Source organism: Sus scrofa, chromosome 3 (assembly GCF_000003025.6).
Source record: "Sus scrofa isolate TJ Tabasco breed Duroc chromosome 3, Sscrofa11.1, whole genome shotgun sequence".
NCBI classification, from domain to species: Eukaryota; Metazoa; Chordata; class Mammalia; order Artiodactyla; family Suidae; genus Sus; species Sus scrofa.
In genome coordinates this window covers 41,893,688-41,920,356 of record NC_010445.4, presented here as the reverse complement: position 1 = coordinate 41,920,356, position 26,669 = coordinate 41,893,688, and the positions used below count along the sequence as shown (strand labels likewise).

General features: G+C 39.2%; 1 protein-coding gene across 15 annotated transcripts; it reads left to right on the top strand.

The window, feature by feature from the left end:
* Positions 1,523-26,668, top strand: ZNF484 (zinc finger protein 484). 15 transcript variants are annotated; one of them, XM_021086971.1, is made up of 6 exons: positions 1,670-1,902; positions 2,418-2,485; positions 12,293-12,348; positions 16,525-16,651; positions 16,936-17,031; positions 21,220-26,667. In XM_021086971.1, the coding sequence occupies exons 2-6, from the start codon at positions 2,467-2,469 to the stop codon at positions 23,529-23,531; spliced, it is 2,610 nt and encodes an 869-aa protein (XP_020942630.1). In that variant the 5' UTR covers positions 1,670-1,902; positions 2,418-2,466; the 3' UTR covers positions 23,532-26,667. The 15 variants fall into 15 exon arrangements, with proteins under 15 accessions (XP_020942632.1, XP_020942639.1, XP_020942628.1 ...); XM_021086972.1 differs by having other exon boundaries at positions 1,721-1,739; XM_021086969.1 differs by lacking the exon at positions 2,418-2,485 and having other exon boundaries at positions 1,635-1,739; positions 21,220-26,666.

Genomic DNA, 26,669 nt, shown 5'->3' with positions numbered 1-26,669 from the left:
GGTGTTCCCTTTGTGGCTCAGAGGTTAATGAGGCTGACTAGGATCCATGAGGATGCATGTTCAATCCCTGGCCTCGCTCAATGGATCTGGGGTTGCCTTGAGCTATGGTGTAGACCAGCAGCTGTAGCTCTGATTCGACTCCTAGCCTGGGAACCTCCATATGCTGTGGATGTGGCCCTAAAAAAAAAAAAAAAAAAAAAAAAAAAAAAGTGAAAATGGAAATAGAACATATCGAACTTTGTAGGTTGAGGGCTAAGTAGTGGTGAGAGAAAATTTTATACTACTAAATGTTTACATTAGAAAAGAATAGGAGTTCCTGTTGTGGCTCAGTGGTTAACGAATCCGATTAGGAACCATGAGGTTGCGGGTTCGTTCCCTGGCCTTGCTCAGTGGGTTAAGGATCTGGTGTTGCCGTGAGCTGTGGTGTAGGTCACAGATGTGGCTTGGATCTGGTGTTGCTGTGGTTCTGGCATAGGCTGGCAGCTACAGCTCTGATTGGACCCCTAGCCTGGGAACCTCCATATACCATGGGAGTGGCCCTAGAAAAGGCAAAAAGACAAAAAAAAGAAAGAAAAAAAAGAAAAAAGAAAAGAAGAAAATCCTCAAATCAATAACCTAAGTCCCCACGTTAATAAACTAGAAGAGGTAGAGCAAAATAAAAGCAAGAAGGAAGGAAATAATAATGAGCAGAAAACAATGAAATAGAAAAAAGAAAAAACAACAGAAGAAACAAAACAATAAGCTAGTTCTATGGAAAGGGTGATAAAATTCACAAGCCTCTTGAGACATAAACTACCAAAAACAGGACTGAAATATAAGATACCACTGTAGAGCTATCTGAGAAACTGTCTCCCTGGTTGCAATTTTCAGTTTGGCTCAAATAAAACTCTCGTATAGGAGTTCCCATGGTGGCTCAGTGGTTAACGAACCCAACTAGTAACCATGAGGTTGCAGGTTTGATCCCTGGCCTTGCTCAGTGGGTTGAGGATCTGGCATTGCCAAGAGCTGTGGTGTATTTTGCAGATAAGGCTCAGATCCCACATTGCTGTGGCTGTGGTAGGCCAGCAGCCGTGGCACCGATTGGACCCCCTAGCCTGGGAACCTCCATGTGGTGCAGGTTCGGCCCTAAAAAGACAAAATAAATAAATAAATAAGTAAAAATAAAAACATAAAAAAACCTCTCGTATATTCTTATCATAGATTATTTACTGATTATTTCCATCAGAAATCAGGAAGTTTTCAGTGCAATTAGATTTATGAGATTTGCGTTATGGGTCAGATTATGGTATCTCTTGGTAAATGCTTCATAGGTGCTGAAACGGAATATTTTATTCTACTGCTTGAGAGTGAAGTGTTTTATGCTTGCCGATTCAATATCATTGGTTGATGGTGTTTTGAATCTACAGGAGTACCGGAAAAGCCAGGGGCTGCTTGGGTGACCAACTCTGGTTGTTTCCGACTTACTTCCAGGAGACATATCTCTGCTCTACCTTTCTTCCTGACAACTCCGAACCACACAAATCCTCATCACTTCACCATGGCTGCCCACAGGCTTGAGGTACTCCATGGACGCTGCCATATTGGCATCGAGTCTCACCCCTTTAGAGGGGGGCGGTGTTTCTCAAGGCGCCATGTTGAGTACTGGCAGTGTTCCTCGAAGAAGCCACTGCTGAGCATGCGCACACCCGGGCGGCGCCTGAAGAATATCGCAAGGACAGGGAGGGATCCAGAAGGAGGAAGTGGGTACCCTTGTAGCTCTTCTAATTAAATGACTACTATCCTGAAAGAGGGTGGCTGAGAGGCTGGTGAATGCGGAGAGCGTAGAAGGTGCGGGCGGTTGCTGAGTGAAGGAAGAGGCGTCTCCGACGTCCGTGATGAACAGTCGGATCAGTGATGGAGGCGGTCAGTAGATGGAATAGTGGGGGTCGATGTGGTCGTGACAGTCGCTTCCTGGAGGATTGACAGAGTCTGCGGGGTCTCTAATGGTGGATTCTTGGAGGCATGGGGTGGGAGCGTTGGGGTCTGTGATGGTGGATTCCCTGGCGGAGTGTGATGGAGTTCCTGTGGGATTTTTGAGGCTGGATCGGTGAGCGGATTCCTGGATTCTGTGCGGTCCGTGGGGAGATAACCGTGGGGCCTGAGTAATGAAGGACATCAGGAGGAACCGCTGGGCTGAAGCATGGTTTTCAGCTTAGCCTTATACCTTATTAGTACAAAGAAAATACATCAATCGGGCCGGGGTATATTCTTTTAAGATTTCAAATGTGACAGATTTAGTACCTGTACAGCAGCGCCCTGGTGTCTCTTCAAGGGAGTGTTAACACTGGATGCCATAGGAAGGGAATTATTTATTATTATCTTTGAAATAGGCTTCTTTACCTTAATGGTTAAAGCAGATGTGCCCTGTGTGTTTACAGGCTGTTTTGATTCACACAGAGTTCAGGCTGAACCACGAATAAAGCCAGAATGACCTCCCTATACCTCAGTATGTGAAATTTTTCTTTATTATTCTCATGGCACATTTTTCTAGAGATTTAAAAGATACATTGTGGAGTTGCTGTTGTGGCTCAGCGGAAACAAATGTGACTAGTATCCACGAGGACACAGGTTCTATCCTTGACTTGCTCAGTGGGTTAATGATCCGGCATTTTGGGGAGCTGTGGTGTACGTCCGAGATGCAGCTTCCACCTGGCGTTGCTGTGGTGCAGGCTGCTGCTACAGCTCTGATTCGACCCCTAGCCTGGGAACTTCCATATGATACAGGGGCAGCCCTAAAAAGATTGAAATAAAATATAAAAAAATAATTAAAAAGATATATTGCCATCAGGTTACGTATGTATATCAGTTTACCTAATTTGTGATCCTGTCCGTATCCAGGTTAGTAGGTACTTTGTCATTACTAATATTTATGTATTTTTCTTTCCCTTTTTTATTACGGCATCTTAAGGTTTATTTTACTGGCCATTTTGAAATACCAATTAAGGTTATACTCTACTATTTTTATATTAATTTTATCTTTTTCTTTTTAGATACTTTTTCTTTTTTCTTCATTTGATGTAAATTGTCATTCTTCCCCTTATTTCCCCAGTTTTATACTGGATACATTTAGAAATATAAAGTTTCAAATACACCTTTGGCTTTGAAATATTTAATTTCAGTTTTATATTCCACCTTGATCCTTAATTATTCGAGTTTCTTTATTCCCAAATTATGAGGATTTTAGTTATTTTAAATTTTATTGTATTGTCATAAACTGTAGCCTGCAAAGTGTCTACTTTTCAAAATTTATCAAGATTTTCTTTGGAGACAAGTTACAGAAGTTACATTGAATTTTGTTCCATAGATATAAGAGAAAGAGTATATTTTCTGTTAGTGTGGTACAAACTTCTCTTTATGTATATTAAATAGAGCCTGTTGGTATTTTTTCAAGTCTTTCTATTTTTGGTCTACTTGATTCATCATTTTCTGAAACAGATAACAGTAATCTCTCACTAATAGTTCACTTTGTGTTTCTATTTGCTTTTTTGCTAGTGTTATTTGTGTGTGTTTGGGGGAGAGGCATACATCCACCTAATGGTTAGTACATTTTGTATCATCTTTTTCCCATTTATTTGATGCTATTACTATAGGATCCCTCTTTCCAACAAAAAGTAATTTCAGCCTTGACTTTCACTTTGATATTTATATGCTATCCTTGCTTTCGCTTTTATTTCATTTGGGTGATTTATCTTTGCCTAGGGCTTTATTTTATATTTGTATTTGTCTCATTGTTTAGGTTAACTACTTGTAATAGATACATTTTGGTATTTTCAAAACTAACCTGTAACCTAGTTTCTGTTTGTCAAAAGAATAATTTTACCTTTCCAGTTTAGTGTAATAATGATTTACCTAATTTTATACCTTCTATTTTAATGTTTGCAATTTATTTTAATTCATTATTCTCTGCTTTTTTCTTTTTCATGCTTTTTTCGGATTGATGAAATTTCTATTCATTGTTTACATTCAACACCCCAGATAACTCTGTCTTTACCTGAGATAGTTAATGTTTTGTCATAGGGTAGTAACATTACTTTTCCCTTTAATGGCCTCCTACATCATCATCATTGTCCTTTTAATAATTATATCTTTCAAAAATTATTGCTGAACAGTAATTTTTCTGTTTGATATTTTTCATCTGATCCATTTTACATGTGTTAGGAATACTTTTATGGGTATTTTCCTTAGATGACAAAAGGAGATATTCTGCAAGTGCTTTTACTTCTCAAAATGTCTTTCTCTGACCCTAACAGAGAAGTGGTCTGCTTTAGATGCTACTTTGGATATCAGATGCTACTGCTACTTTGGATATCAGACTGCAGATGAGGCATCTTGATTTTCTTAATTCTTTCTCTGTAAATAATCGTTTTTTTTTCCACTTGTACTTTAGATTTATATGTACTTTATGTTTTAAAATTTATCTTTAAAATTCAAGAATATTCCTAGATTTGTTCATTGATTGAGTTCCATACTGTGTCTGTGTTTGTGTGCAAGTTTGTGGGAGAGGTTAATGGATAGTGGGAGGTGATTTTTCAGGGCCCATTGCAAGTGCAGGTGTGCCTGGAATTGGAGTCTTGGGATCACTGATGGAGATGCATGGTGGGTAGTGTAGACAAAGAATGTCACTTGCCATTTCAGTAAACAAAAGATGTTGTGTCCATCAAACCATCAACCACTGCAGTCGCCCCTGACCGTGCACCCTGAGGGGAGTTCAGGATGGAGAAAACCAAGATACTAGCTCTAGATAGTTAAGGTGAATATCAGAAGAATGATTTCAGGAGTTCCCATCGTGGCCCAGTGGAAATGAATCTGACTAGCATCCGTGAAGACACAGGTTCAATCCTTGGCTTTGCCCAGTGGGTTAAGGATCTGGTGTTGCCATGAACTATAGTGTAGGCTGGCAGCTACAGCTCCAATTTGACCCCTAGCCTGGGAACCTCTGTATGCTGCTGGTGCGGCCCTAAAAAAACAAAAAAAGAAGAAGAATGATTTCAGTGAGCTCAGATTATTGCATCTTCTCATACATAATGAAAAATGCAAAATTCATTAATGGGAGATGTCTGAATTTTTTAAAATTAATTTTTGACATCCCAACTCCCTGTTTTTGTTTTTGTTTTGTTTATTTGCTTTTTGGCAAGAACTATGATATATCCTGGCTTCCCCTTCCCTCTTTGGAGCTGAGAGGCTGTATCCTGGGGTTACGTCCTTACTAAGTCCCCTGAATAAAAAGTAATTCTCATCTTTTAGGTTGTGCTTTTTTTTTTTTTTTTAAATCTACGGCAGTGAAAAAGGTATGGCATATGGAGGGTCCCAGGCTAGGGGCCCAATTGGAGCTACAGCTGCTAGCCTACACCACAGCCACAGCAACGCGGGATCTGAGCAGCATTTTCGACCTACACCACAGCTTATGGCAACGCTGGATCCTTAACCTGTTGAGCAAGGCCAGGAATTGAACCCACAACCTCATGGTTCCTAGCCAGATTCGTTTCTGCTATGCCACAACGGGAACTCTATTTTTTTTTTTTTTAAAAGGACCTGCACATAGCTCTTAGCACTGTTGTGATTTTCTGAATGAAAAGGGCTACAGGGGCATCTTTTTTCCTGGCTCCTGAAATAGCTTCAGAGGAATAACAGTGAAGTGAGTAGGGTTTTTTTTTTTTTTTTTTTTTTTTTTGTTATTGTTATAAATAAGTTTCTTTCTTTCTTTTTTTCTGGGGTGTCCTTTTAGGGCATGTTCCCAGGCTAGGCATCAAATTGGAGCTACAGCTTCTGGCCTACACCATAGTTATAGCAACTCGGAATCCAAGCCAAGTCTGCAACCTACACCATAGCTCATGGCAACATTGGATCATTAACCCACTGAGCAAGGCCAGGGATTGAACCCGAGTCCTCATGGATACTACTGGTCGGGTTCATTACTGCTGAGCCACGATGGGAACTCCAATAATAAGTTTCTTTCAGCCACACCTGAGTTTATGTTAATGAAGTGATGTTTGGAAAGCTCCTAAAGAATCATTGAATGGGGGTTGGCTGCTAGAAGAACCAAGTAAGTTATTAGAATTTTAAAACTTGAAACCCATGCCCTGGCTAGAGGTTGAATTTGTCACCAATGGCTCCTTATTTAATCCATCATCTGTTCATAGTGAAGCCTCCATAGAAACCCAAAAGGATGGAGTTTGGAGCATTTGTGGATTGAACACATGGAGATTCTGTGAGTGTGATGCATCCCTTCTGACATAGCTTGATAAATCCATCTCTCCAAATGGCTGTTTCTGAGTTATATTCTTTTATAATCAGTCATCTAATAGGTAAAATCTTTTGGGTTCTGTGAGCTGCTCTAGAAAATTAATGGAACCTTCCCAGGAGGGGGTCCTGGGTACCTCTGGTCAGAGGCACAAATAACAACCTCAACTTGGTGATTGGCATCTGAAGTTGGGGTTGGGACAGTCTCTCAGGCCTGAGCTCTTAACCTGTGTGATCTGATGCAAACTCTTAAGTAGATGGTGTCAGAATTAAGTTGTAGGCGCCTAGATGGTGGTGTAGAATTGCTAGGTGTGAGGACCCTTTCTCCCCAACACACACACTTGGTGGCCAAAATTATTAGGAAGAGAGGAAAAACATACGGGAGGAGTTTTTCCTTTTCACAGCATGGGATTGAATGGTACAGAGCCAGGACCATGGGGGTAGAGGTGTTAGAGACTCTCTGATCAAGGACTAAAGAATGAGTGATTGGGGCCTGTGGGCAGCAGGACATGGGAGCCAGTGATTTTGAGGTGTAATGGCTCCTGGGGTGAAGTCACTGCACAACAATTGACAGAGCAAGCAGACTGAGGAATGGGAGTGAGGAGTTAAGTGCCAGGGTTGGTGATGACTTGAGGGGCTGGTGAAGTCAGATAATGTTTGATATAGTAGTTGCATTCTACATGGATTACTGCTTTTGTAATAATAGCAGTAGGAAATATTTAATGAGTGCTTATGTGCCGTGCATGGACTGAGAGCTTTTCAAGCATCATAAGATTGGTTTGTTTATCTCTTTTAAGTATAAAGATGAGGAAACCGAGGACTTCTTTTGCGGCACAGGGGCTTGACGACCCAACATTGTCACTGCAGCAGCTCAGGTTGCTCTTTTGGCATTGGTTCAATCTCTGGCCCAAGAAATTTCCTCATGCTTCCATTTAGCCAATAGATAGGAAGATAGGTAGATAGATAGATAGATAAAGACTGAAGTAAGTTCTTCAGATTGTCACAGCTAGAATGTGACAGACCTGCAGTTCAGACGTACATTGATTTGGTTCCACACCTCATATATTTCCCCAGTGGCATTCTATTCCACAGTTGGATGCACTCTTGGGAGCATGCCTGAGAGGCTGTCACTGAGTGGCATTCTTTCTGCCAGGATCTCTTTGTGAGTCCACTGAGCCCTAAGTTCAGACCACTTAGTTGAGCTGTCAGGGTCTTTTTTTCAGACTCCAGCTGACTTTGGCCTGATAATCACTGGCAGTCTTTGAATGTTCACTCAACTTAGGGCTCCTGGGAAGATTGGAGTTCTAAGATAATACAGAGGTGAGGCCCATTGTGAATGTGCCAGCCAGGGGGAGCTTTTCTCAAAGACCCCATATCCAGTTCAAATCCCAGCTCTGTAGGAATGTGATAGTTCCTGTGAGGGAGGAGGGGGAAGCCCGGAGGCAGGGGTTTTCTCAGAGCTGAATTTGCTAAAATAAAGCAATGCTCCTTTGCAATGCGAATATAGCATGGCTGGTGTCTTATACTCCAAGGCTGTTCCCTGTAATGAGAGACATTTACTTTTTAAATTTTTTAATAGAAAATTTCAAACATACACAACATCTGAGAAAATATTATAATGAACCCCCAAATCCCTCATCACGCAGTCTCAATAATTATATATTTGCCAGTGTTGTTTCACCTATTTCTTCTCACCTGCTCTGTTTTAGCTAGGTTTTGTTGTTGTTTTTACTTTTTAGGGCCACAGGTTCGGCATATGGAAGTTCCCAGGCCAGGGACCAATTGGAGCTACAGCGGCTGGCCTACACCACAACCACAGCAAAGTGGGATCCGAGCCATGGTCTGTGACCTACATACACTACAGCTCATGGCAATGCTGGATCCTTGACCCACTGAGGGAGGCCAGGGATCAAACTCGCATCCTTATGGATATTGGTCTGATTCATTTCCACTGTGCCACAATGGGAACTCACTAGAATTTTTTTTTTTTTAATGGCTGTACCTGTGGCATAAGGAAGAATTTGAGCTGCAGTTGCAACCCATGCCACAGCTACAACCATGCCAGATCCTTTAACCCACTGCACTGGGCCCAGGATCAAACCCAAGCCTCTGCAGAGATCTGAGCCACTGCAGTTGGATTCGTAACCCACTGTGCCACAGTGAGAACTTCTTAGCTAGAATACTTTAAAACAAATCTTGGATACCATGTCATTTTACCCACAAGTCCAACCGATGTGGACTTTTTTCCCCCATATACCCACCAGGCCATTACCCATGTAACAACAGTTACAGTAGTTCCCTAATATCGTCTGATACTCAATCTATAGTTAAGAGTTCTCTGAATATTGTAGATGAAGAAACTTGTCACCTGCCCTATCAGTAAACAAAGGATGTTGCAAGCCAACAAGATAGCCACTGCTCCTGAGGGGATTCAGGATAGAAAAAACCAGGATACTGGCCTTAGATAGTTAAGGTGCATATATTTGACTCTTGCATCTTCCTGTACATAGAAAAGTACTAAATTCATTAACTTAAGATGTTTGAATTATACTTAATTGATAGTAATCTTGGAATTCCCATTGTGGCTCACAGATATAGTGTCTGTGAAGATTTGGGTCCAATTACTGGCCTTGCTTAGTGGGTTAAGGATTCGATGTTGCCATAAGCTGCAGTGTAGGTTACAGATGCAGCTTGGATCTGGCTGTGGCTGTGGCTGTGGTATAGGCCTGCAGCTTCAGCTTCAGTTTGATCTCTAGCCTGGGAACTTCCATATGCCACAGGAGTGGTTGTTAAAAAAAGAAAAGGAAAGAAAAGTAATCTTTGGATGGTCCTGGGCTTTTTAGTGCAAAAACCCCTATGTAGCCTGACTCCTTCCTTGCTTCTTTGGAGCAGGCTCTCAGAGCTTAAGTCCTCAGCAAATCTTCCAAGTAAAACATAATTCTCACATTTTAGGTTGTACATTTTTTTGGTCAGCATTATCTAAAAGTGACTTTTTGAATTTTTTTCCTGTGAAAATACAAATGTAGAGAAAGGAGTATAAAGAGCCTCCATCTAGGAGTTCTTTTAATGGCTCAGTGGGTTAAAGATCTGGCATTGTCACTACAGCCGCTTGGGTCACTGCTGTTGCATGAGCTCAAGCCCCGGCCTGGGAACTTCTGCATGCTGCAGGTGTGGCCAAAAAAGAAAAAAAAAGAACCTCCATTTACACATAGATTTCCACAATTATCAATTCATACTCAGTTGTTTGTCAGCTATCCCTTCCTCAAACATGTTTCTCTTCTGCTGGATCATTTTGAAGAAAATCTCAAAGATCGTGTCATTTTACCCATACATATTTCAATTTATGAGATTATTTTAATAGAAGAAGCCACAGTGCTTTTATCACACCTTGAAAATTATAATACTTCTAAAAATATAACTTTATGATCATTTTATGTGGATTAGATTGTTAGGATTTAGAGGCTTGATCAGATTCAGATTGTTTTTCTGTTTTGAGGGGAGCAGAACTACTTCCCAGGTGATAATGTGTACTTGATCAGGGGGCACATAATGTTTGGTTGTCTATTTTTGTATGTGAGCAGCCATTGATGATGGCTTCTTAGATCCGTATTTCATTGGGGTGCAAATGAACATTTCCATTTCTACCATTCCTCACTTTGTCGACTTAAAAAAATAATGTAAGAGTTGTGAGTTGAGTTTTATTTGGGGCAAAATGAAGGCTATAGCCTGGGAGACAGCATCTCAGCTCTGAGGAACTCCTCTGAAGAGTTAAGGAAGGAAGTAATGATTTTAGTGAAGGGGGTATGTGTAGTCGAGCGCATATTTTGGCAAAGGTGTACTGCTAGTCACAATGTCTCTGTTAAAGATTTTAGTGCTTTTCTAAAGATGAGGAGATGCGAGAATTTGGGCTCATAAAATCTGAAAACATCTAACTATCTGGCCTGTTCTGCCAGTTTTTCCTAGTGCCTCATTCCTGATCTTCATCCTGAACTCTTTTCAGGATGTATTAAAGGTCAGCAGCTGCAGTGGCTTGTGGCTTGATCTTCGTAGAAGCAGTTGGCAAGTTCCAGATTTTAGTTGGCAACTTGTAGCTGGAATAATTATAAAAAGAGGAAGAAATTCCTTTATGAACTCTTTGGTTACCCTAAGGTCCAGCTGTATAGGAAAGGCAGTAGAAATGCTTGACTCTCTTGCTTTTTAAAAACAAACAAATAATGGTTTGATTCTGCTATACTTTGCAAAGGTGCTAGAAATATTCTTTCTCTTGATCTGGATGGCAAAGGCACAGGTGTAAAAAATAAGGAAAAATGCTGTATACCTAATATTCATGTAGTTTATGTAAGTTATACCACGCACACACAAATTCACAAATAAGTAACCAAAATGTTGTTTATATTAGAAAACTGAATTTAATAGGAATACTTCTAATATAGAAGTTAGAAGCAAAAATAAATTTTAAAAATCCATCATGGAGTTCCCAATGTGGTGCAGTGGATTAAGAATGTGACTGCAGTGGCTTGGGTCACTGTGGAGGTGCAGGTTCAGTCTCCAGCCTGGTGCAGTGGGTTAAAGGATGCACTACATCCTGTGGTGTAGGTCACAGTTGCAGCTCAGATTCAATCCCTGGCCCTGAACTTCCATATGCAGCAGGTGTGGCCATTAAAAAAAAAAGTCCATCATAAAAAAATATTGGGGAGGACAGGTCTAGGGTTAAAAGGGACACAGTGCCCAATGTGTGAGCCTTGATTGGAACCTGTTTCCAACGAAACAGCAAGAAAAGGTGTTTTTAGGGTAACTGGGAATTTTGAATGCGAACCGAATATTAAAATAAAGAATTGCAAATAATTTTCTCAGGCATGATAATGATCTTTTAGGAGGTTTACTTGATGTATTTAGGCATGAAGTGTCATGACACCTGCAACTTTAAAATGATTCAGCAAAAAAAGGATATATATCATATATATGAATGAATTTACATGTAATAATATGTGTATATAGAAAGATTAATAAGCAAATATTACAAAATAGTAATTGTTGCAACTAGATAGTAGGTATATATGTGTTTCTTGTACTAATTATTCAACTCTTCTTTATGTTAGAAAACCCAGTTAAAAAATTGGCTTCAGTCAGTAAATGACTTAGCTCAGGTCTTAAGGTATGTTAACTAGAACCAAATCCACTTCTACAGTGTAGCTAAGACCAAGTTTCCAGTGACAGTTCCCTTTTAAGAACTGTAAGCAAGAACAATGAAAAGGCTAGAAGTTTCCCCTTTTGATCTTGCTTATGGATGTTTTCACTGCTTGTGATGGGCTGATCACAGAAGCTCAGAGTAAAATCATTATATTTTTAATTAAAAAAAATTTTTTTGGTCATGCCCATGGTATGCGGAAGTTCCTGGGCCAGGGATCAAACCCATGCCACAGCAGTGACTCTCGCCACAGCAGTGACAATGCCGCATCCTTAACCCACTAGGTCACCAGGGAACACCTATATTCTTTAAAAATAATTACTTTTTTTTTTACCAGCAAATAAGAATATAGACATTCAAATTACCTATAATTTTTCCATCACCCAAATATTATATCTATTAACATGTTAGTGTATTTCCTTCCAGATAATTTTCTCTATGGGCATGATTGCATTTGTGTATGCACATATATGTGTTTGTGTGTATGGACACACATACTGTATATTGTTGGGTACATCTTTTTACTTTTACATAGTATTTTAACACTTTTTCCACAGTAGCTTAATTTTATATAATGTTATATCCTATGGATGTTCTGTAAAGTATTTAAACTGCTCCAAATTCTTGAACATCAAGATGTTTCTAGCCTTTTTGTTTGTTTGTTTGTTTTAGCCATGCTGTAGTAAAATCTTTGTGCAACACAGGATGATTTTCTTATGATGTAGTTCTAGAAATAAGTTTTGAATCTGGTGTATAGACACTGAATGATTATGTATCAATATGTAACATTGTCATGCTCCCTTCTCTCATCTGTCCCTCTGTCAGTGTTTCCTCAGATCTCTGTCCCTTTCCCAGAAGAGCCAGAAATGACCAGGTCCTTGGTGAGTTCTTATTTGTCCCTGTGTTTATTTGTTGCTTTCTTTATTTTCTAGTGGATTTTAGGAAACATCTATTAACCCATATAATAAGATGGACAAGTATAAATAAAAACTAAGGTCAGAGAAAGCAGAGACTCTGAACTCCAGGTCAAGCTTGATTATAGGTAAATGTGAGTTGAATGCTTTCATAGTTATGAACTTTCAACTGTAAAATTGTCTTTGATCTTCCTGAAAGACATAGCAATAATGGAAATGAAATACATGGTTTATATTGTTGAAAAGTAATTTATTTCATTCATTTATAGTAAAGATTTCCTGTTTTTTTAGAGCCGCACCTGCAGTATATGGAAGTTCCCAGGCTTGGGGTCAAATCCGAGCTGCAGCTGCCTGCCACAGCCATGCCGGATCCGAGCTGCATCTGTGACCTACACCACAACTCATGGCAATGCCGTATCCTTAACCCACTGAATGAGGCCAGGTATCGAACCTGCATCCTCACAGACACTATGTCAGATTCTTAACCCACTGAGCCACAATGGGAACTCCAAGACTTCCTGGTTCTTGATGTTTGAGAATTTTTGAATAAATCTTCAGATGAATGGAGACAGGGCAGTGTCTTTAACAACCTTCTTGAGAGTGCATTAACAGGTTTTCAATTATTGACTGATGAAGCAGTGCTTCTTATACTTGCACATGACCTCAGACTCTGATTTAATGGTACTGGGATTCCCAGTTTGTTAGTGCTACTGGTGGGAGGACCACCTTGTGAAGCAGAGTTTTGAGTTGATATGAATGGATGTTGAATTTTGTCGGATGCTTTTTCTCTATCAGTTTTCGCGGTCAAGTGATTTTACCTCTTTAGCCTATTGCTGTGGTAGATTACTTTGATTGAATTTTCAGATACTGAGCCAGCCTTACAATCTTTGAATAAATACCACTTGATCAGGACTTCTTTTTATATATTTGTATTTGCTAAGGATTTTTTGTTAAGGATTTTTTATCATATTTGTAAGGGATGTTGATTTATTTTTTTCTTTCATTTCTTTCATTTGTCAGCTCTTCACTTGGCTTTTTTTTTCTTTTTCCACACCACTCCATTGGAATTTGAAGGGGCACCTCTGTTCAGCCAGACCAAAGTGGAAATCCAAACCCACTGGGTCTTTGATGATGGGCATGGGATCGGGCCCAAAGTTTTTGTTTGTTGGTTATGTTTGCCAGAAGCATGTTTTGTCTAAAGTTTTCTTTCAAGGTTGCCCCTTTCCTGGACTTTTAGCTAGAGAGAGCAGCCTTTTCTTTGTGCGCCCTTGTTGTTTCTGGTTTGTAGGCTTTCCTAGTACCTGGTCAGGGCTATATAAGCCCTACTTTTGCTGTGTAGTTCCTTGGTTCCTGAGGTCCCTAGACAGTTTGCCTTTTTTTTTTTTTTTTTTTTTTTTTTGTCTTTTCTAGGGCCGCTTCCAGGGCATATGGAGATTCCCAGGCTAGGGGTCTAATTGGAGCTGTACTGCTGGCCTAAGCCAGAGCCACAGCAATGTGGGATCTGAGCCTTGTCTGCAACCTACACCATAGCTCATGGCAACGCCGGATGCTTAACCCACGAGCAAGGCCAGGGATCGAACCCACAACCTTATGGTTCCTAGTCAGATTCATTAACCACTGAGTCACGACGGGAACTCCACCTTTTTTTCTTTAACCTTTCAGAGTCTTATGTTTCTTTTCTCTTTTTTTTTTAGGGCCGCACCCATAGCATATGGAAGTGCCCAGGCTAGGGATCAAATTGGAGCTACAGTTGCTGTCTTACACTATAGCCACAGCAACTTGGGATCTGAGCCATGTCTGCGACCTATACCACAGCTCATGGCAGGATCCTTAACCAACTGAATGAGGCCAGGGATTGAACCCACATCCTCATGGATACTAGTCATGTTCATTACCACTGAGCCATGAGGGGAACTCCCGAGAGTCTTATGCTTCTTTTAAGGATAATGTTTATGGTTTCTAGATGTACTTAGTGGATGAATAGGGACAAGTGCATCTACCCCATCTTTCCAGGAGTCAAGTCAGTTCATTGACTTTTTAAAAGAGGAGTTCTTTATTAATCATAAAGTCTTGTTTTATTTTTTTTTAATTATATTTATCTCTTTGTTATTTGCTTTTAAACTTTTGTTTTGTTCTTTGTTTTTTTGTTTGTTTTCTTTTTTTAAGGCTACACCCACAGCATATGAAAGTTCCTAGGCTAGGGGTCAAATCAGAGCTACAGCTGCTGGCCTACACCACAGCCACAGCAACACCGGATCCAAGCCACATCTGCTACCTGTCCCACAGCTTCTGGCAACACTGGATCCTTAACCCACTGAGTGAGGCCATGGATCTTGGTATCCTCAGGGATACTAGTCAGGTTCTTTATCCACTGAGCCACAAGGGGAACTCCCTCCATAATTTTTTTTTAAATAATTCTTTTGATATTCTAGAGCCAAGTCTCTTATCAGATATATAATTGCAAATATTTTCTCCCAGTTTTTGGATTGTCTTTTCACTTCCTTTTTTTTGTTGTTGTCTTTTTAGGGTCACACTAGCAGCATATGGAAGTTCCCAGGTTAGGGGTCAAATTGGAGCTGTAGCCACTGGCCTACACCACAGCCACAGCAATGTGGGATCCAAGCCATGTCTGTCATCTATGCCACAGCTTACGTCAATGCTGGATCCTTAACCCACTGAGTGAGGCCAGGGAGCGAACCTGCATCCTCATGGACACTTGTCAGATTCCTCTCCAATGAGCCACAACAGGAACTTCTTGTCTTTTCAATTCCTTAATGGTAGTCTTTTAAGCAAAAATTTCTTAATTTACCTATTTTTCTCTTTAGTTGCTTGTGATTTTGATTTTGTATCTAAGAAATCATTGCCAAACCCAATGTCACAAAGAATTTAGCCTTTTTAGCTAAAATGTAAGTTTTGGCTGAATATAAAAAGACTCAGGCCTTTTGATCCATTTTTGAGTTACTTTTTTTTTTTTTTAATATGGCATGAGGCAGGAGTCCAGCTTCATTTTTTGCGTGTGGATATCTGTTTGTTCTGGCACCATTTGTTGAGAAGATGTATTTCCCCTAAATTGTTTTGACACCTGTGTTCAATTATCAGTTTATCATAAATATGAGTTTATTTCTAGATATTGGATTACATTTCATTGACCTTATGTCAGTACCACACAGTTTTTTGAAGAAAAGCCTTTTTTTAAATTTATCTTCTTTAATGAAAGAGTTGACTTAGTAAATAGAGTACAGAATAAAAAGCATAAGATATTTTCTAAGTAAAGTATTAATGAAATATGGCATATATAGAAGAGAATGAGCAAATCAAATGTATGCAACTTGATGAATTTCCACAGCTTATTCTTTTGAAACCAGTACACAGATAAAAACAAAATAGGGAGTTCCCGTTGTGGCTCAGTGGAAAGAAATCTGACTAGTATCCGTAAGGATGCAGGTTCGCTCCCTGGCCTTGCTCCAGTGGATTAAGGGTTTGCTGTTGCCGTGAGCTGTGGTCATAGATGCTGTTTAGATCCTGCATTGCTGTGGCTGTGACGTGGGCCAGCAGCTACAGCTACGACTGGACCCCTAGCTTGGGAACCTCCATATGCCGCGGGCGCGGCCCTAAAAAAGACAAAAACAAAAGCAAAACAAACAAAAAACCACCACAGAATATTATCAGAACCACAGAAAAACATTGGCATGATATTTTTAGTATTTCTTTTTTTTTTTTTTCTTTTGTCTTTTTATGCTATTTCTTTGGGCCGCTCTCGCGGCATGTGGAGGTTCCCGGGCTAGGGGTCTAATCGGAGCTGTAGCCACTGGCCTACGCCAGAGCCACAGCAACGCGGGATCCGAGCCGCGTCTGCAACCTACACCATAGCTCACGGCAACGCCGGATCGTTAACCCACTGAGCAAGGGCAGGGACCGAACCCGCAACCTCATAGTTCCTAGTCGGATTTGTTAACCACTGCGCCACGACGGGAACTCCTAGTATTTCTTTTTTTTCTTGAACATAATAATGTAAAATTTAGGTATTTCGTGGGAATCATATGTTATATCATGTTAAAAATGATTAAAAAGTAAGTCCCTAAATAATTTGTTCCTGTCCTTCAATCCTGATCCTTTACATTGAATAGACATGTGTTTTTCCAGGGATCAGTGTCTTTCAAGGATGTAATTGTAGACTTCAGCAGGGAGGAGTGGCAACAGCTTGACCGTGTTCAGAAAAGCCTATACAGGAATGTAATGCTGGAAAACTATTTCAACTTGATCTCAGTGGGTAAGCACAGCTCTGCTGAGTAAAGCTATACCTAATTGAGTGTATTTTCTTTCTCAGTGGAATTTCTGAAATCTGCGGGATTTCTGAGGTATATGGGACTTCTAAGGACTGCAGGATATCTGAAGTGTGCAATAGTTTTTTCCTTATTTTGTTCTGTGTTCTTAACAATCTCTTTTGGATGTTATGAATATACCTCTGTTTCCCTTGAACTTTTCTGAATATCAAGTGGAATGCTTCATTGTATGACCTCTGAAATCAAGTCTTCTATCATTTCCTATTATTAGGATGTCAGGTTCCCAAACCAGAAGTCATTTTCAACTTGGAGTGGGGAGAAGAGCCATGTATGTTGGGTGGTGAAGTCTCAAGCCTGAGCTGTGTAGGTGAGTAGGGAACCAAAAGCATAGGAGATAGTACAATTGAATTACAGTTATACTGGTAGCAGCTGGCTACTTTGAAGTTCTGTTAATATGATGTTTCTGTAACATTCTGAGCTTCTGGAACTGCATGGGTAGTGTCAATATTGGCCCCCTGGACATCTAAATGCCATCCCTTTTGAGGACCCTTTCAATATCAGTGTTGTCTTTGCTTGACTTCTTGGGAGGAATGGGCCACAATTACTGGTACATTGGATCTAGGCTTTTTTTTTTTTTTTTTTTTTTCTTTTTCTCCCTTTTTCTAGCATTTTTATTCTTTTTACCTCAAATCAAGGTCTTTTTTTTTTTTTTCTTTTTTTTCTTTTTTCTTTTTAGGGCAGTACCTGTGGGATATGGAAGTTCCCAGGCTAGAGATTGAATTGGAGCTGCAGCTGCCAGCCACAGCTATACCAATACTAGATCCAAGCTGCAACGGTGACCCACGCCACAGCTCACAGCATGCCGGATCCTTTAATCCACTGAATGAGGCCAGGGATCAAATTCACATCCTCATTGGTACTAGTTGGGTTCTTAACCTGCTGAGCCAATAGGGGAACTCCATGACAAATTCTTCTCTCACTGGTTTTATAAGCAAAAGAAAGAATAGGTCTCATATTTGCAAGTCACATTTATCTTTGTTTAGTTTCCATAATCATGTTTACTTCATTTTAACATTTTATTTAATGATCCCCTGGATCTGCCCCTTTAATTTCTGATCTGTCTATTCAGATAGTCTACATACTTTTCTTTGTTCTCAGGTTTCATTTACTCCTTGAATTGGACCTAACTAATGCAGCATACATTGCTTTTTCCCTTTTTCTAATCCTCCAACCCATAGACACTCACAGAAAACATTAATTCATGTGATAACTGAGTCTTTTACCTCTGTTTTTAAAAATGTTTCTCTACAGAATATTTAATAAAATTAAATTCTTTAATTTATATGAAAGGCAAAGGAGTTTATTTTGCTCTCTTGCAGAGGGATTTTTAAATTTTTCTGCTAGGAGTAATTCAAAGGGCCAATAATTATAATTGGAAAAGGAAGATAACTGCAAGAAATCTTTAAAATTCAGCCTTTGAATCTTAAGCATTTATTATTATGTACCTCTGTGCCAATTAAGTTTGAATATGACAGGCTCAGAATATCTTTTTTTTTTTTTTTTTAAGTTAAAAGAAAAGAGAGCCTTCCTAGAGTCGTGCTGAGATTTGAGATTTATTTTTGTTTTTGTTTTCTTTTTTGGCTGCCCTATGGCATAAGAAGTTCCTTGGCCAAGGGATCAGATCTGAGCTGCAGCTGCAGCCTATGCCACAGACTAAGGCAACACAGGATCCTTTAACCTACTGTGCCAGGCCGGGGATCAGACCAGCATCCCAGCAGTGCAGCGATGCTGTCAATCCCATTTTGCCACAGTATGAACTCTGAGATCCCTTTTCAGAGCATAGAATACTAAATGATCCATGAAGAAAATTAATTTTGAATATTTACAGGAGATCAGAAAAAAGGACACTTGGTGAGGAAAAGGAAAAGAATATATGTTTTGATTCAGTAACAAATAGACCTTAGTGACTGGTGGAAAGATAGCTGGCATACATCCATTTTACCAGCCTGAATTATGACTCTTATTTTATTGAATGAGTAATTTAGTATGTGACAAAGGAATTGTGAATAATTAAACTTTTCCCACAGGAGCCAATTTTTTACATTGAAAGTAGTTGGTAGTAATGTAAATGATGTCAGGCATAGCAATGAGTTTGTAACCTAAAGAAAGGAAACGTTGCAAAAGATGATAATCCATCTTTAGGAACCCAGTATGAGATGTCCTCAGCATTAGTGAAAGCCATTTATATGTGTGAGTAAAAATGTAATATAACAATTAAGAAATGTGTTTTGGGACATTATAAGGCCCTATAAATGGAACAAAATGGATATAAGATTAGACTATGTCTATATTCAAGAACTCTAGTAGAATAAGATAATAGTATAATGTAATTTTTACACAAATATTTGCTGAGAATCTACTATGTCTTATACACTATTCCAGAAATTGGAATATTAGTGGTTCTTACCCTGGGCAAGAATGGTATGTTAGAGTAAATCCAAGCTCCTGTCACTGAGAGACCCCAAGAATCAGTGACTTAGATAACGCATATATAGACCCATCACATGACAGTTCCAAGGTGGGTGATCCAGGTCTCCAGACAACTCTGCTTCTAGTGACCTTATAGGGACAAAATTTCTAGAACGTCATTGCACCATCATCCCCTTAAGTAGGGGTCAGCAAATATTTTCTTTAAAGGCCCAGAAGTAAATATTTTAGGCTTTGCGGGCCATGTGGTTGCTGTTATAACTACTTTTTTTTTTTTTTTTTTTTTTTTGTCTTTTTGCCTTTTCTGGGGCCACTTCCTGTGGCATATGGAGGTTCCCAGGCTAGGGGTCTAATCGGAGCTGTAGCCGCTGGCCTACACTACAGCAATGGGGGATCTGAGCTGCGTCTGCGACCTACACCACAGAGCATGGCAACGCCAGATCCTTAACCCACTGAGCAAGGCCAGGGATCGAACCCGCAACCTCATGGTTCCTAGTTGGATTCATTAACCACAGCACCACGACGGGAACTCCACTACTCAGTTTTGTTATTGAAGCCCCAAAGCAGCTCTGATTCATCAATAAATGGATGTGGCTGTTTTCCAATAAAAACTTTATGGACACTGAAATTTGAATTTCGTATCATTTTCATGTGCCATTAAGTATTCTTTTTTTTTTTTTTTTTTTTTTTTCAAAGCTGTAAAATCCATTTTTAGTTTTTGAGTAGAGGCCTGGATTTAGCCTGAGTGCCATAGTTTTCTGACTTCTGTCTAGGGCATTGCCAGCTTTGTAGACCTGATCAATGCAAGTCTGTAATATAGCCAGTGGCAAGAAAAGAGAGTTGTGGGAGCCAGACCCACCTCCTTAAGACACTGGCCTTATTGCAGCAGGTATAATTTTTACTCCCACTTGATTGGTGGTAACTGAGTTACTAATGAAAAATGAGGCTGCACAGACCTGTTGTTTTGAGGCAGCCACATGTTTGGCTACAAGCTAATGTTGCTGAAGGAAGAGGATAGATTTTGATGGACAACTTTCAGTCTCTGCTTCAGATTATTGGCTCTTTCTGCTGTTATATGCTTCCTATTAGATGCATGTATCTGTACTTCAAACCAGCCATAAAGAATTGAATCATAGTCATATATTTACTGTTTGTAATGGTAAAGCTAATTCAGGATGACTGAGGCTAGTTTCATAAATAAACTGGTAGTTGGGACATAATGGTTAGTAGGGAAAAGAGAAAGCAGGGAGATCAGTGAGGATTTATAGATGAAAGATAATAAGAATCTCAACTCAAGAGTTCCCATCATGGCTCAGTGGTTAATGAATCTGACTAGGACCATGAGGTTGCAGGTTTGATTCCTGCCCTTGCTCGGTGGGTTAAGGATCTGGCATTGCCATGAGCTGTGGTGTAGGTCACAGACATTGCTCGGATCCCACATTGCTGTGGCTCTGGCGTAGGCCAGCAGTACAGCTCCGATTAGACCCCTAGCCTGGGAACCTCCATATCCTGAGGGAGCGGCCCTAGAAAAGGCAAAAAAAAAAAAAAAGAGAGAATCTAGACTCAGAATACTTCTTTTTAGCCACATAGTTTGTCACTCTTCTTCTAACACCTTATGTAGGTCTGACACCAGCTACATGTGTAGAGCTGGTATACTTCAGTTTGAATCTCATCCTCCCCATTAACTAAAGATTTGACTTGGGCAAATTACTTAACCCTTTTGTGGCTCAGTTTCCTCATCTGTAAAATAGGAATAGTAATAATACCAATGGCAAAGTGTTGTGATCATGTTTAAATGAATTAATATAGAACTTAGAACAATGCCCAACACATCTAAATGCTATTGTTTATTGTACAGTAAATTAATATAAGTGCTTATTTTATTATTGCATATTATTTCATATAGATTACTACACACTTATTTATTTGTATTTTATGTATTTATCTATATTTATTATTTATATAGAACCTCTCTCATTTCTCTGTGTTTACCCTGAATCCACTCTGCATATTATCCCTTCTATTTTATATTAACTATTCTTTGTGTGTTTTCTTTTTTCTTTTTTAGATCAAGTTATTGGTTTTGAAACATTACAACAGGGAAAGTCTGAAGAAGATTTAATCCGGTTTGAGAGAATTAATCTCTTCACAAGAGATGACCCATATTCTATTTTAGGAGAATTGTGGCAAGATGATAAACAGACAGGGAGATGTGAGGAAAACCTGAACAGACATTTAAATCATGTCACCTTCATCAATGAGAATACACTAGCTAATGAGAAAGACTATGAATATAATAAGGACATTGGAAAAATATTTCATGTAAACACATACCTTGTTTCTTCAAGAAAAAGACTCTATGACTCACTTCAAAAGAGTTTGAAGCCTATTCTAAGTTTATGTAATTATAATAGAAATAATGCAACAGAAAATTTTGATAAGGTTATTGGATATGATAATATTTTCACTCATGTGAAGTCTCACACAGAAACTCATGCTTCTGAATATAATCGACGTAAGAAACTTCTGAGTCACAAGCAAGCTCTTAGTCAGCATCAAAAAATTCATACTGGGGGGAACCTCTGTTTATTTTCTGATTGTGGAAAACTTTTTACCCATAAGTCACACCTTTTTGCACATCAAAGGATTTATACTGAAGAGAAACATGAGTGGAGCAAATGTGAGACAGTCTTTACTGAGAAGCTCCAACTTGCTGTACCTCCAAAAGTTTATAGAGAAGAGAAAAACTCTGTATGTACTGAATATGGGAAAGACTTTTCCCTCAACTCAAATCATGAGAAAACTCACACTGAGGGGACTGGCTATAAATGTAGTGCACATGAGAAAGCCTTTCTCCAGAAGTCAGATCTGTTCAGACACCAGAGAATTCATATTGGAGGGAAAAAACCGTATGATTACAATGAATGTGAGACAAATGTCTCTCAGAATTCAAACCTCAGTGTACATAAAAAAGTTCATATTGGAGAGAAACACTTTGAATGTACTGAATGTGGAAAAGCTTTCACAAGGAAATCAACACTAAGTATGCATCAGAAAATTCACACAGGAGAAAAACCCTATGTATGTACCGAATGTGGGAAAGCCTTCATCCGGAAGTCACATTTTATTACACATGAGAGAATTCATACTGGAGAGAAACCTTATGCATGCAGTGACTGTGGGAAGTCCTTTATAAAGAAATCACAACTCCATGTGCATCGACGAATTCACACAGGAGAGAATCCCTTTATATGTACTGAATGTGGGAAAGTCTTTGCCCATAAGACAAATCTGATTATACATGAGAAAATTCATACTGGTGAGAGACCCTATATATGTACTGAATGTGGGAAGGCCTTTACTGACAGGTCAAATCTCATTAAACACCAAAAAATTCATACTGGAGAGAAACCCTATAAATGCAATGACTGTGGAAAATCATTCACCTGGAAGTCACGGCTCAGGATACATCAGAAATGTCATACTGGAGAGAGACATTATGAATGCAGCGAATGTGGGAAAGCATTTATTCAGAAGTCAACACTGAGTATGCACCAGAGAATTCATAGAGGAGAAAAACCCTATGTTTGTACTGAATGTGGGAAGGCCTTCTTCCACAAGTCACATTTTATTACACATGAGAGAATTCACACTGGAGAGAAGCCTTATGAATGCAGTGATTGTGGGAAATCTTTTACTAAGAAGTCACAACTTCATGTACATCAGCAAATTCACACAGGAGAGAAGCCCTACAGATGTGCTGAATGTGGAAAGGCTTTCACTGACAGATCAAATCTTTTTACACACCAGAAAATTCATACTGGTGAGAAACCCTATAAATGTAGTGACTGTGGAAAAGCCTTCACTCGAAAGTCAGGCCTCCATATACATCAGCAGTCTCACACTGGAGAAAGACATTATGAGTGCAGTGAATGTGGGAAAGCCTTTGCAAGAAAATCAACACTAATTATGCATCAGAGAATTCATACAGGTGAGAAACCTTATATTTGCACTGAATGTGGGAAGTCCTTCATCCAGAAGTCACACTTAAATCGACATCAGAGAATTCATACTGGAGAGAAACCCTATGAATGTGGTGACTGTGGGAGGGCCTTTATTAAGAAGTCACAACTCCATGAACATCATCGAATTCACACAGGAGAGAAACCATATATGTGTACTGAATGTGGAAAGGCCTTCACCATCAGATCAAATCTTATTAAACACCAGAAAATTCATACTAAGCAGAAACCGTATAAATGCAGTGACTTCAGGAAAGCCTTCAACTGGAAGCCACAACTCAGTATACATCAGAAATCAAATACTGGGGAAGTAGACTGTCCAATACCACAATCATGGCATGGGGATACAAAGTTGTGAGAAGCTATAGCTTAACTAAGAAGCAAGAGGTAACCAAAGTCAGCTTTTCTCTATGTAGTAAGAAGTATGACTATCTGGATTGCATAGTTGATTCCAGTTTTACACATATGGGGAGACACTTGGAGAAAGTGTTTAAACAGTGAATAATGGCCATGCTTAGTTACTTGACCGATACTGGGATTTTCCAGCCCCTGCAAATAATAGTACATTTGCAAGGAGATGATTTGGCAATCTTTTTTGTTTCACATTTTGGAGAGCCAGCTTTATAAATGCAGGGCTGTTGAATTTTCCATGCCCTGAGTAGCAAAAATATTCTATATTGACCAAAGGAATTTCTTAATGAAGAGAGTTCTAAGAAAATTTTTCATTGTCCAAGCACCTGAGGGACACTGAAATCAAGGCAGTTGTGTAGGCACTTCAGGTCTATAGTGAAGAGAAAATAGACATTTTTGTGAAAATTGATATAAAAGACACAAAGAAGAATGCTTCTTTTTTCCTTTTCTTTGAGAAGTCACTATTATTTACTGTTTATAATATCTATTAGTGGGTAGAAACTTGGATTAATAAATTTTAAATTTACAGCTTGACTTTGAGATTGGCAAATCACAACCATAGACTTGCCTGAATAGTCACAGGCATCTTTAGGTAACCAGTATGTTCCCTTGTTTACTAATTCCCTGCTGTGGCAGCAGGTAACTCATGCCCAAAAGGTATAAGGCGATCCTAGCCTGTATCCTAAAAGTGATCAATGATGTAAGCAGCAGCCCTATAGACTACTTGTCATACTAGAATTGGTCCTGAGATCATGGAACTTAGCCACGAGTTACAGACTTAGTACTCTGGATTCTCAGCCTTTTCCACAGAAACCTCTGCTTTTTACTGATTTCTGTTTGAAAAAGAGACAAGTGGAAGAATTTTTTTTTTTTTTTTTTTGCTTTTTAGGGCCACACTTGCAGCATATGGAGGTTCCCAGGCTAGGGGTTGAATTGGAGCTACAGCTGCCAGGCTATGCCACTGCCACAGCAATGCATCTGTGACTTATAGCACAGCTCAATGCAATGCTGGATCTTTAATCCCCTGTGCAAGGCCATGGATCAAATCCGCAACCTCAGGGTTACTAGTTAGTTTCATTTCCACTGTGCCACAACAGGAACTCTGAGAAAATGGGTTTTAAAAACTAGAATTCTTTCCTTCCAATTTTGTTAATACATTCTCTACATATTTATTACATGCAAGGTTACTATGAGGCAGTTGTCTTGCATTTGAGCTTGTTTTAGAAAATATAGTTGCACACTTGGAAGAGTCTCTCAATCTCTACAAATTTTAATTGTGTTTTCAAATCCTCTTACTCTTAGACTATTTTTTTTTGTCTTTTATTCTATCAGATACTGAAATAAATGTGTTCCAATCTTTCAGAATAATTGTGAATTTATCTCTTTTAGAGCTACCAATTTTTGTTTTATATAGTTTGTCTTTGTTTTTACATACATTCAAATTTAGAATTGTTACATTCTTTCTGGTTAATTGAAACAGTCGTTTTGAAATGTCCCCTTTTATCTCTAGTTTTTTTTTTTTTTTTTGTCTTTTTGCTATTTCTTGGGCTGCTCCCGTGGCATATGGAGGTTCCCAGGCCAGGGGTTGAATCGGAGCTGTAGCCGCCGGCCTACGCCAGAGCCACAGCAATGCAGGATCTGAGCTGCGTCTGCAACCTACACCACAGCTCATGGCAACGCCGTATCATCAACCCACTGAGCAAGGGCAGGGATCGAACCTATAACCTCATGGTTCCTAGTCGGATTCTTTAACCACTGCGCCATGATGGGAATTCCATTTTTTTTTTCTCTAGTGTTGTTTTTGGTTCAAAATTTACTTTGTAAGGTATATTAATATAATGTGCATACTTTACTTATTAAAAGTTAATGTAAACTAGTACTTACACTACTTTCTGGGTAAGGTGAAGAGTTAGAACATTAACTTTGTGTATATCCTTCTTGACTTATATGGTATTGATGTCATGTATTTTTAATTCTGTGCATAGTTGACATGCTCCGTTATAACTGTTTCAGGATCAATATTCATTTATATTATTCCACATATTTACCTTTTTTGTTACCTTTTCCTTCTTGTCCTTTAAGTTTCCTTCTAGGATTTTTTTTTCTGACTGAAGAGCACTTGTTAGCGTTTCTTTTTGTATATGTTTGTTAGTGACAATTTCTAGTTTTGTTTGTTGGAAAATGTCTTTATTTTGCCTTTTTTTTTCTTTGCCACTCCAGTGGCTTGGGAAAGTTTCCAGGCCAGAGAGTGAATCTGCACCACAGCAGTAACAACACCAGCTCCTTAACCCATCGAGCCACCAGGGAGCTTCTTTGCCTTCATTTTTAAAGGGTATTTTTACTGAGTATAGCATTCTAAGTTGGCAGGCAGTTACTTTCTACTAGAATTTTGAGGTATTTTGTTATAATTTATCTTTCTTTTTTTATTGAAAAGTAGCAATCTAGTTACCTTTGAAGGTAATGTGGTTTTTAGAATTCTTTTCTCTTTTAAAATCTATGTCTTTGTCTTAGGCTGTCAGCAGTTGGACAGTGATATGCTTGGATATGATAATCCATGTATTTATCCTGCTCAGGATTTGCAGTGTTTTTTAAAATCTGCAGCTTAATGGGCTTTTTGTTTTTGCACATTTGAGGAAATTTCTAGTTACTATTTATTCAGATTATGCATTTGCTTCATTATCTTCCTCTCCTTCTCCTAGTGATGGCCCCATTGTTAACTTTTCTGTTGGTTGTTTCTCTTGGGTTTTGGGGATGTCTTGTCTTCATATACCTGGTGCTTATAAATCAACCGTCTAGGCACTGTGTATTAAAAATTGTAGGTATAATTAGGTGCTCTGGATGCTGTCATCCTTCAGAGAGGACTTGCCTTTGCATTTAACAGGCTAGGAACAAGAGTGATCCCTGATTGCTTCATCCAATCATGTATTGAGATCATTTGCAATTGGGTTTCAGTCTCTATGAAGGATTGCCTATTTTGTTAATTTTTTTTTTTTGGAGTTCTTGTTGTGGTGCAGTGGAAACGAATCTGACTAGGAACCATGAGCTTGTGGGTTCAATCCATGGCCTCACTCAGTGGGTTAAGGAT